Source organism: Argentina anserina, chromosome 3, assembly GCF_933775445.1.
Source record: "Argentina anserina chromosome 3, drPotAnse1.1, whole genome shotgun sequence".
Taxonomy (NCBI): domain Eukaryota; kingdom Viridiplantae; phylum Streptophyta; class Magnoliopsida; order Rosales; family Rosaceae; genus Argentina; species Argentina anserina.
The window spans coordinates 18,582,186-18,594,735 of record NC_065874.1 but is presented as its reverse complement, the minus strand read 5'-3'; the positions used below and the strand labels follow the sequence as shown (position 1 = coordinate 18,594,735).

The 12,550-nt window shown below is 38.0% G+C and overlaps 1 protein-coding gene across 1 annotated transcript; it reads left to right on the top strand.

Annotated features, from left to right (window-relative positions):
- The first annotated feature begins 548 nt into the window (after window positions 1–548).
- LOC126789611 (serine/threonine-protein phosphatase BSL3) lies at window positions 549–12,423 on the top strand. Its single transcript, XM_050515809.1, has 21 exons — window positions 549–1,231; window positions 2,122–2,182; window positions 2,277–2,355; window positions 2,468–2,547; window positions 2,636–2,730; window positions 2,843–2,942; window positions 4,319–4,388; window positions 4,908–5,009; window positions 5,106–5,187; window positions 5,403–5,582; window positions 6,954–7,227; window positions 7,324–7,564; window positions 7,667–7,837; window positions 8,586–8,824; window positions 9,448–9,532; window positions 9,632–9,730; window positions 9,832–10,031; window positions 10,121–10,196; window positions 11,302–11,437; window positions 11,525–11,664; window positions 11,757–12,423. The coding sequence occupies exons 1-21, from the start codon at window positions 787–789 to the stop codon at window positions 11,838–11,840; spliced, it is 3,039 nt and encodes a 1,012-aa protein (XP_050371766.1). The 5' UTR covers window positions 549–786; the 3' UTR covers window positions 11,841–12,423.
- The last annotated feature ends 127 nt before the right edge of the window (window positions 12,424–12,550 follow it).

Here is a 12,550-nt window from a genome sequence, read left to right as displayed (position 1 = left end):
AAAATTAAAAATTAGCCGATTGAAAGACTACTCTTCTAGTCTTATTTTTTTATATCCCTCAAGGCTTGAGGTGATTAATTAATCAAAAAATCCAGGTCAAGAAGAGTCCGAGACATCCTCAAATTGAGTTTATTTTTTTTAAGTGATAATTTTCAAATATTTCTCTAAAATATCGAAGATATATCGGATATATCGTAAATATCGGAGAAATATCGGAGATATTTTATGTTATCAGAGGAATATCGCAGATACGGGAAAAAATAAGATATTTATTCCTAAAATATATCATTTTTTTGAAAAAAAGAGATATCGAAAAATATTGGAGAGATTTTGTTCGTTGAGCGTACGAGAGAGAAGAAATGAAACCAAGTGAGAAACAATCTAGAGAGAGAGAGACAGACTTGAAGATCGCAGAAAGATAAAATTAATGAAATTTTGTTGTTTAGAGAGAGAAAGGCAGCGATTGGTGGAGAGAGAGTTTGATTTGTGTTTGCGTTTGTTTGGGGCGCTTTTGAGATTGTTCCCGTTTCCTCCTCTATTTCTCCAAAAACCACCACCTCCTCCTCCTTCTCCTTCTTCTTCTTCTCTGAAAACCTAAAACTTTTCTCTGCTGGAAAATTTGATTTCGATTTTGAATTTGAGGAAGAATCCCGGTGGTGTATGAGTTAGGGTTCCGAATAGGAAGACTATCCGGATTCGTGTTTCGATTTGAGGAATCGAAATGTTGATAAGGAATGCGAATTCGCTCCGATCTTGAACCTAGGGCACTAATCAAGGCTCACGGAAATGGATGTCGACTCGTCTATGGCGCCGGAGGCCGATCACGATCCCGCTGTGCAGAACCAGACCACGGCGGCGGCGGCGGCGGAGGGGGGAGAGCAGCAGCTTGGAGAACAACAACAACAACAACAACAACAACAACAACAACAACAACAGCCACAGTCCCCGGCGTCGCAACAGCCACAGTCGCCGCAGTCTCAGCAGCAGCAGACTCCGGTGGCCGGGCCACGGCATGCGCCGACGTACTCGGTGGTCAATGCGATTTTGGAGAAGAAGGAGGACGGGCCGGGGCCGAGGTGCGGCCACACGTTGACTGCAGTCGCCGCTGTGGGGGAGGAGGGTAGTCCTGGGTACATTGGCCCCAGGTTGATTCTGTTCGGCGGTGCCACCGCCCTTGAGGGCAATTCTGCGGCGTCTGGGACTCCGTCTTCAGCTGGAAGTGCCGGAATAAGTATGTTGTTATCTTATTAATGAGTTTCGTTTTCTTTTCGAGTATAAAAACACTAATTAGGAGCTGCCTAAATTTATCTTATTGATTAGTGGATTCACAACTAGTCTTGATTTTGATATTATAGTTACCAAATGTCTTTGGACCCTACTTGTGTTGAAACTCTTTGATAGTCGACTGATTAAATGTAGTTGTTTGCTCTCTTGGAGTTGCGAAAAAGAAGATACTTTTGCTTTCTTGCAATTCAGGAAACAAAATCCGTGCTTTCAGCTTTTATTGCCGCATCAGATATAGGCAGTGTAGAGCCTCTGGTGATTTAAAGCTGTTTCTGTTTTCGTTAATCTTAATACCTTGCAAAGAATATTGGTGCATTCAATGATGCTGACCTGGTGTATTCCTAGTGATTACGAGTTTGGTACTTTTCTTTTATAGTAACCAATGCGCACGTACGTTTTGCTGTTTTAGATTATGAAGACCTCACTCTTAATATTCTATAATATAACTTTATTAAGTTGGATGTATGTAGTGGTTCTGGAGCTTGAATTGAGTCAGTCAATTAGCGTCTGCGATAAATTTGTGTGTCAGAGATTCATGATTTTTGTTCTTGTTGCGTAAGAAGTTTTCATGCATGTAGATGTCAGACTGTTTTTACTTTTTAAATGGTACCTTATGACCTTTCAGTGTGTCATAATGTTTTGGGCTTATATTGATTAGGTAGGATTAGGTGCCGGTTGTAACTGGTTACAATACCCTAAGAAGTTGTTTACTTTTTCTGCTCTATTTCATGATTACAATCCCCATTCACATTTATATAGTCAATGCTTGTAATGATAGAGGAATGAATATTCTCATGTCATAGAAGTTTATGACCATCATCATTTACTTGATTTCAGGGCTAGCTGGTGCGACAGCTGATGTGCACTGCTATGACATCCTAACTAACAAATGGTCTAGGTAAGCACATGAACTGATTAGTTATCTTTCCAGCATATCTTTTCCCTTTTATTCTTTCTGTTTACTTTTGTGCTCAAAATGTTAATGTTTTCAGGATCACTCCCTTTGGAGAACCCCCAACCCCAAGGGCAGCACATGTAGCAACTGCTGTAGGAACTATGGTGGTTATTCAGGTTAGCACAGCGCGCGTTGATTACATTAGTTATGTTTTGTTTGTCAGCTGTGGGTTAACGTAATGTTACATAAAAAAATACATTCTCACTGGAATTGTTGATATAAATACAGGGAGGAATTGGTCCTGCTGGTTTGTCAGCCGAGGATCTTCATGTTCTTGACCTCACACAGCAACGGCCTCGTTGGCACAGGTTAAATATTTGGATGGTTTGCTGTGCCTTTAAAAAAAAAATTTATTGTATGATTTATTTATCGAAGTGGAGCTAATTTTTCCTATAGGGTTGTTGTTCAAGGCCCTGGACCAGGGCCACGCTACGGGCATGTGATGGCATTGGTGGGGCAAAGATATCTCATGGCAATTGGTGGGAATGATGGTGAGTCCATTCAGGGTCTATCCTAGTATCGTTCTTTTTTAGGAAAAGATATTTTGATAGTGAGATTCTTAACTGATATTTAAGACACGGGAATATGGTTTGTGCTTTACAGGAAAACGGCCTTTAGCTGATGTATGGGCGCTGGACACAGCTGCCAAGCCATATGAATGGCGTAAGTTAGAACCGGAGGGGGAGGGTCCACCACCATGCATGTATGTCCCTCTCTCTCTCTCTCTCTCTCTCTCTGCCCTCCCCCCTTCTGTGTGGGGGTGAGTCTCTAGTCCCTGAATACATTCATGAATGTCAAATTCACACATTAGTCTTTCCTAATAAATATTTATACCTCAAAATAAGTTTGGATATTGACTTCCTGTTTAAAGTAATTACCATTTTATCAGTTGCCATATGTGCTCATATGTGAAACATAATCCATTTGAGACTGCTTATGTGGTCGGTACCATGTTTTGAATATTGAAACTGTATGTAGATATTTTGGGTTATTCTTGTGAGATAACTAGAACTGTGTACGGCTCAGTGTCATTAGCTGATTGATAAACTCAAGTTGTCAAATGAATTTCCAAGCGTTTGTGACCTTTAAAATGGTGGTAATGGGCTCATTTGATATACGTGGTGCATTCATGTGTCTATCTCGTTTGGAGTTTGGTTGGGGTAGGATATATTGGTAAATCAAAAGGGGCTGTTACATAGCGGCATAAAGTACATAATTGGTTTACGAAAATTTTCAATTTTGGTGCCTTTAATTTATAATAGAAAGTAAAACAAAAGACCACAAAAAAGGAAGGGGATCTGATCATATTTAAAATCATTCTGTTATAGACGCATGTTACATTATTTTGAGAAACTTGACAATGCTTTGTCCCTTGGGTAGTAATCTTCAATTTTTATACTAAGCAAGCTTCAAATATTCAAATATCACTAATACATGTTAACATTTTAATAAAAACGAAATACTAGAATAGAATTATGGAATTATGTTCAGTACATATAAATTATGATGAAGATCAGGATGTTCATAGAAGCTATGTATCAAAGACTAACAGAAGACCTAATTTAATACGTTGAGTAATATATACATGTGCCACTGGAAGTCATAAAGAGATTGAGAATCTGGGTAATCAGTAACATTGGGTAACTAAACTGGATTTTTGGTTGGAGGAGTCTAGTCTTATTCACTTTTTTGGTTGTTGCAAGGACATTTCTGGCGAGATAAAATTGGCTTGACTACCTATGTCATGCTCAAATTGATGTACAAATTAACTACAATATGGACAATTGTAATAGATGCCTATTACTCCTTTGTCATACATATCACAAGTAATGAGATTTACTTAATTATAAGTACTAGTTGAGTTTTAGTACTAGAATCATCAGATTATTGATGATGAGGTGTAATAAATATTTTTCTTGTATGAAAGATAACATATTCTATCATCAAGTTATCTAGCTATTAACCCACATGAACTGCTAGTTGCTACACACTGAAAATGATGACTTGAGTAACATGCTTGTATCTTGGTGTAAAGATATTTTGTATTCTGCTATCTCATTACTCTTTGAATTTGACCAGGTATGCAACTGCAAGTGCAAGGTCGGATGGTCTTCTCCTTCTTTGTGGTGGGAGGGATGCAAACAGTGTGGTGAGTCACAAATAGGTTATTTGTCTCGTCTTAGGCCGAGTTTGGGTTTGAAGTGGAAAACCTCAAAAATAAAAAAACTCAGTTTTAAATAAGCAAGGTCTCACCTGCTTTTTAAAATCGTGGTTATTAAGACTAAATTTTACAAATAAGCAATTTATAAAAAACTTACCAAACAGAAAAACACTATTATGAGTTAAATATAAGCGCTTATTTTCCTCAAAACTCAATACCAAACTAAGCCTTTGTGGTTCATTTGGTCACACTTGGCAATTTAGTCTACTGTAGATGAAATGAAATTTTTTAGTTCTGACCAAAAGTAAGAAGTTAATAAAAAGTCATGATCTGGTGTATAGGAAAAGATAGTGTGGGACTGTGGGCTTAAAAATTAGTGAGATGTATAACTTAGTCAATTGTATTCTTAGATTTGGTTTTCTTTCCCTTTTGTTTTTTCAATTTTATGAAGCAATCTGTCTACACTGTGAATTAGGCTCAAACACTATTTTGTTCTTTTTCTTGCAGCCATTGGCAAGTGCATATGGCCTTGCGAAACATAGGGATGGCCGTTGGGAATGGGCAATTGCTCCTGGTGTCTCCCCTTCTCCCAGATATCAACATGCAGCAGTAGGTTTTGGCATACCATTCTTGCATTTCCCCACTAAGTGATTTCTTACTGAAACTTCAATTTCTGAAATAATTGTATACGTATTATGGTGGTAGGTCTTTGTTAATGCGCGCTTGCATGTTTCTGGAGGGGCCCTTGGTGGTGGGCGCATGGTTGAAGATTCATCAAGTGTTGCAGGTACTTGATTATTGTTTAGCTTATCATACTCTTGAAGTAAACTGGTGTAGCAGGGGGTTTAAAAATTGGGAAGTTAATTACATTTCTCTGAGAAACAAATAGACGTAGGCCTTTAGCTTTCTCTCTGTTCTGTTATGTTTTCTGGTGAAAATTTTCATTTGTTTCCAACAGATTTTTCATCATATGTTTCCTTATGAATTATCTTTTTTCTACAGTATTGGATACTGCAGCCGGGGTATGGTGTGATACAAAATCAGTTGTTACTAGTCCAAGGACAGGTAGATACAGCGCTGATGCAGCTGGTGGGGATGCTGCAGTTGAGTTAACACGGCGTTGTAGGCATGCAGCTGCCGCAGTTGGTGACCTGATATTTATATACGGGGGCCTACGTGGTGGTAAGTTATAATAAAAATTCATCTAGCTGTTTTTCAATTCCCCTACTTTGTGTTTATCAACCCAATAAATATATGTAAATCACAAAATGCATTGAATAATATTGGCATGAACATAGTTTCACTCAATATCAATAAGACTTTGCTCGATGACTAGGGTCACTGAGTCATCAATCATGAAGATGCTTCGAGGAGAACAATTTGTATCTTGAGGTTGAACTTAAAATTACCAGTATATAATATTTTCTGGATGCAACATACAAATTTGGCGAACAATAATTAGTTTCTTGAGGTTAATAACTTAATATTACCAGTATACAATATTTTTGGATACAACATACAAATATGTCGAACTTCAGCCAAGTTCTTGTTGATTATTTCCGAATGGAATGCGTCTTAGGGAGAACAACCAGGATGAGATGAGCGTATCAAGTGTAGTCTAGGTGTGGCTATTTAGTCGTATAGAGATACTTACTGTTATATTGGTGGTTGTTGTTCAAGCTTTATCTCATTTATAGTTAACTAATGACATTTCACAGTTGATAACATTCAAGGATATTCACTGGGTAGTGATGGAATGTGGCTGATTGAGAAGTTTGGGTACTTGGGTTTTATAATTTTAATTAGATAGTTTGGTGACAGTTGGATGTAGTCCATAGGTGAAGGTCAGTGCTCATATTTTCAGGGAAAATTACTTTTTCTTCTAGAGATTTGGTGGACACCTTCTCTTACTCACTTCCTCTTGGTGGATACACACAATTTTGCTGGGAAAGACAGCTGATGATAATTGAATTGACTCGGTTGAATACTCAAATATTAGATTGCATATAGATAGTGTTTAACCAGATGCCCTTGGCTCAGGATGAACCATTATTTCACTTCTAGTTTGGCTAATAAGAGTTCACCTTGTGCTAGCAGCCTTTATCAGGGAATTCTTAGTTGGATCCTTGCTATGAAATAGCTTAGTACCTACATTAGCTGCAAAATAAAAGGCTAGATTAATGCAGAAATTTTCGGCGAGCAGAAAATGGGATTGGTGTTGTGTTCCTGATGGTTATGATCTAACAGGTTTGGATGCAAATAATTAAAAGACTCTTTTGTGGATTTGAGCAGGTGGGTTTTGATAATTTGTGGGCTTCAGTTCTTTTGGTGCTTAGGACTAGCTCTCCCCTTTTGTGTTTCAATTCTTTCAAGTCGGAGAACGTCTGTTCTTTCTTTCAGCTTCTAGTTTGGTTCTTTTACTTTCTTGTTTGTTGTTCTCTTTCCTAAGTTTAGTGGATTCCTTGTTACAATGTATTCTTTTTTATTTGCATGGTTTCTATTTCCTGTAAGGGAGAAGGATACTCATTGTTGTTTTTTTTTTCTTTTGGGTAGGGGTATTGCTCGATGACCTACTGGTTGCAGAAGATCTGGCTGCTGCAGAAACAACATCTGCAGCCTCGCATGCTGCAGCTGCAGCTGCTCAGTCTAATTTATCACCAGGTCGTTTGCCTGGAAGATATGGATTTATTGATGACAGAACGAGGCAGATAATGCCTGAAGCAGCTCCTGATGGTGCTGTTGTGCTGGGAAATCCAGTTGCCCCTCCTGTTAATGGAGACATGTATACGGATATAAGCACTGAAAATGCCTTACTCCAGGGATCCAGGTAAATTACTTCTCCGTGTAAATTTGCTGTCGGTTGCGAAGTCAGTCAATGGTACCTCTTGGTCTTAAATATTCATGCTGGATGTTGATTGTTCAGTAGGAGATTGAGCAAAGGTGTAGAGTATTTAGTTGAAGCATCAGCAGCAGAAGCTGAGGCAATCAGCGCCACTTTAGCAGCTGCCAAGGCACGACAAGTTAATGGGGAAGTTGAGTTGCCTGATAGAGATCGGGGCTCAGAGGCTACCCCCAGTGGGAAGCAAATATCTACCTTGATCAAGCCTGAAAATTCTGTGTCAAATAATATTCCATCAGTTGGAGTGCGACTGCATCATAGAGCTGTTAGTATATGATTTTGATTGTTCATTAGTTTGGGTCGTCAATTCCAGAATGCTTTAGGTCTATTTGGATTTGTCATTGATGCGCTATTGATGCCTTTTCAGGTCGTTGTAGCTGCAGAGACTGGGGGAGCTTTGGGTGGCATGGTGAGGCAGCTTTCAATAGATCAGTTTGAAAATGAAGGCAGGCGGGTTAGCTATGGAACCCCGGAGAGTGCAACGGCAGCAAGGAAGTTATTAGACCGGCAGATGTCAATAAATAGTGTGCCAAAAAAGGTACAGGTTCCTTTTTAATTATTCAGATATGTAAATCTAATGATCACATAACTCTTATAAATCTAATTCAGACTGCTAATTTGATGTTAGAAGATATAAACAGTTCTGAAATTTTCTTTTTCCTTGATAAAAGAACAACCAAGTTTGAACATAGAAACTTATATGTGCTGATTGCGGTGAATGCATCAAGGCTCTTTTTGTGCTAGTAAGCATCATCATGCAGTAGCATGGAAGGTATAGCTTGCTTAATTTCCTAGTAGTGTATGTTGGCGGGAGGAAGGAGGCATTGGAAAGACTAGACCATACTAAAATAGAGGCATTTCAAGAAGTGACTTGTTATTTCTGAGGTTGAAAACCTACCATCCTTTTACCAGATAATACTCCGTTGGCAATGCTTAATTTCCTAGTAGTGTATGTTGGCGGGAGGAAGGAGGCATTGGAAAGACTAGACCATACTAAAATAGAGGCATTTCAAGAAGTGACTTGTTATTTCTGAGGTTGAAAACCTACCATCCTTTTACCAGATAATACTTCGTTGGCAATGCTCTTGTAAATTCTCCTGACGTGGTTCAGCTGGGAATAATGCTATGTAAACATGCATTATCTTTTCTGATTTCTTATCACCTAGTGTTCACCAACATAGTAATCCCAGCCCTAGTACTAAGTTGATTCATTCATCCTACATACATACTGTGTACATCTAGGTTTGAGGGTCACATTATTAATGTGTTTTCTCTATTACTATCAGGTAATAGCACATCTTTTAAAGCCTCGTGGATGGAAGCCTCCTGTTCGCAGGCAATTTTTCTTGGATTGCAATGAAATAGCAGATCTTTGTGATAGTGCCGAGCGGATATTCTCTAGTGAACCAAGTGTCTTACAGCTTAGGGCTCCTATCAAGATATTTGGTGATTTACATGGGCAGTTTGGCGATCTCATGCGCCTCTTTGATGAGTATGGTTCACCTTCAACTGCTGGGGATATTGCGTAAGTGCCTATACGTGTATGATTCAAGCAATGTAGTTACTCTAATATTTTCTTACAAGAAAGCTCTTAATTTGACCTGAATTAACAATCTAATGTGGTCATATTATTATCTGAATGTTTTGCTCTATTGTTAGCAAGTGAGGAAATGCCAGTGACTAGCTTTACAACAAGCATATCGATTAACTGGTGCTGTTAGTATTATGTGAAATTTTGATTATCTACTTTGCAAACAAATAGTATGTTGCCAAGGTGGTTGGTTTTACAACCATAATAACCAAGCAGGCCACCTACTTCCTGGATTCCTCTGCTCAATATACAAATATAACATGTCTTTCTCACTTGACATATCAAAGGAATAGTAGTGTTAAAGTTTCGGGTTCTGCTTTTATAAATGATTTGACATTTACAAATGCTTCTGACTGCCACTCACTGGTTTCAGTAACATTTACAAATGTATTTTATGCTAATAACTGACCTGCAATCAGAGAATCCAGCAATATGTGGACAATATTTTGAGGCTTTCTGGCAATTCATGATTCTGCCATTTTTATGTTATTTGCTCACGAGTACAATATCAATCACCATATTTTTTACAAAGGTCTATTTTATGTGGACAATATCAGATATATCGACTATCTCTTCCTAGGAGACTATGTTGACCGAGGTCAACATAGCTTGGAAACAATATCTCTTCTGCTTGCTTTGAAGGTACAATTTGCCATGGATGTTATTGTGTCAGTTTTATCTTCAATTCTTTCCTGCTTTAAAATTTCCGTATACTAATATTGTACATTATTATTATTTCAGGTTGAGTATGCCCATAATGTACACTTAATTAGGGGAAATCATGAAGCTGCAGATATCAATGCTCTTTTTGGCTTTCGGATTGAATGCATTGAGCGAATGGTATTATATTAAATTTGTATTATATCTATACACTCGAAACTAATTCTGTACATTACTATATTAATCTCTGATGCTTACTGACTTGATGACCTTATAAATAGGGTGAGAGAGACGGAATATGGGCATGGCATCGAATAAATCGTTTGTTCAATTGGCTTCCTCTAGCGGCTCTAATTGAGAAGAAAATCATTTGTATGCATGGTGGTATTGGTCGGTCAATAAATCATGTTGAACAGATTGAGAATCTCCAGCGTCCTATTACAATGGAAGCAGGCTCGATCGTTCTTATGGATTTATTATGGTCAGTACATGACTGTATGTGTGTGTGTGTTATATTAATTGAAGTTATCTCTTAGCTGATTAATAATGCTGTCTTATGATTTCCCGTAGGTCCGATCCAACAGAAAATGATAGTGTGGAAGGATTGCGACCAAACGCTAGGGGTCCTGGATTGGTTACTTTTGGGGTGAGTAATGTTGAATTGCTTCTTAAATTATTATTATTATTATTTTTACATCATGACAACAATTTTTTGTAGTTCTCCTGAATTTAAGAAAAAACAAATATCAGGAAATAACATATGTGGCCTAGCAGTGGGAAATTAGATACTCCTTACGACAAGTTACTAGGGTTTTCTAGTTTCTCATCTCCTATTGTTTTGATTTGCCTCACCACAGTAATGTAGAAATTGCAATGCTATATCTTTATATTCTGTAGTTTATACGTACAACTTTGGTAAAGCTTTTGTAATCAGATCATAGTTTGGGTGTATAGATCTTTGCTTGGCGCACTTTATTGGTGATAATTATTTTGATATGGTTCTTTTGTATATTGATTTCCTTGGCACTTGCCTCCCTATAGAATGGTTATGCGGTTATGCTACATAATTAATTGTGTGGTAGTGCCTGTCTGCTGTTTTGGCATGCGGGGAATCGGTAACAACATCCATTTCCTATGCTCGGGAGGAAAGGCATTCGGATTGAAACGTTCTTTTCATGGATATTCAAATCCTAATTACAATGTTTTTGCATTTTCAAAGGAGACAAATTTTTTGTGGATGCAATTTTATTCCCAAAGTTTCCACACACTTGCATAGTCAATATATTCTGTCGATTTTTGAGAACCGTGCTATAAAGAACCAAACCAGGGTTCCAGGACCAAAATCATGATAACTTGTTCATATTGTTCCTTTTGTAACTTGTTTAGGAATTGATTGTGTTGTACAATCTAGATTGTCGTATTGTGGTCTGAAAATGCATTTCATTTTAAAAATTCCCAAAATTTGGGGTAGTCGATGTATATTAATTTGTTTTTGAGAATGACTCTCCAAGTAACAGAACTAGGTATCTAAAATTGCTTTTGAAAATTTTCCATTGTTTGATAGTCTAGAATGAAGTAGTCAATGATGGTCATGTAACTATTGTAGCGTTAGACTCGCTTGAACTTTCTCTACTATGTTAATCTTACATGCGTTATTATGTTCTGAAGTACTTAAAGACCTAATTTTTGTGAAATTTGTATCATAGATCCATTATGTGTTATAGGTCATTTAATAGAGTTTGATATTGCAGCCTGATCGTGTCATGGAATTCTGCAACAACAATGATCTACAGTTGATTGTACGTGCTCATGAATGTGTAATGGATGGCTTTGAACGATTTGCCCAGGGTCATTTGATTACACTTTTCTCTGCTACCAACTACTGTGGTATGTACCTGCTCGCCTTGAATATTTGTGCCTCTTTGTCCTTAATTAATTCAGCATCTCATGTTTGGCTCTGAACACTTTCAACAGGTACAGCAAATAACGCGGGGGCAATCCTTGTTTTAGGTAGAGATCTTGTGGTGGTCCCAAAACTCATTCATCCCTTACCACCAGCAATTTCTTCACCAGAAACATCACCCGAACGACATATTGAAGATACGTGGATGCAGGTACTTTCACTAATAACATTTGTAGGCCCCCCTGGCTTCTATTCGTTATCTATGTTAATCTCTTTTTTGTTGTTGGTTTGTTATGAGAGCAGGAACTGAATGCTAACAGACCTCCAACACCAACTAGAGGCCGTCCACAAGTAGCTAATGACCGGGGCTCCCTTGCATGGATATAGATTGATTATTCTGAGTTGCTTTGTGATATTCATTTTGGCCTCCTTCCTCCACACGGGATTTCCAGTGCTGTATAGAGTATAATGCCACATACAAGAAGTTCCAAACATGTGATCTTTTTTTCCAGATTACAGATTTGAAGGCTTTTTGAAGCCTTGGGTTTTGAAACACAGTTGGTTAGGCAAGGCAATGAAGAGAAGATACAAGTTGAAGAAGCACTGTTGTCGGCGCTAGGTTTTACTTCTGTATAATGTACTACTAAAAGCTGCAGTTTGAGTCCACCCACCATTTGTAAATTGAGCCACAGGCAGGTAGAAATCAGTCTTGGTTCTTCTATGGATTGGTAGTGCTGAGTATTCTTCTGATTAATTTATATAATCTTTATCCCTCGTTTGGGGGTAGGGGGTTGTATTTGTGATGGTGAGATATATAAAATGTTTAGAATCTTTGTGAGCGTCCATGTATCATAGAGGTGTTAAGGTGTTTGCTTTGTGTAATATTTCATCTTTGCTTTGTACAATGTAACAGTGTGAAGATAAGTCACCTTTTTGTCCAACACATGAAATATGTGAAGTTTTGTTCTTATTTTCTGTTCTACTGTGCTTCTAATACATTTCTCTTTTTTTTTCTTGGGTGTTATAACGCCCACGATCAAAACGGGTGGCCTTTGCCGTGCCTCTGTAGACACTAAACGATGTCCTTCTCTTCAATC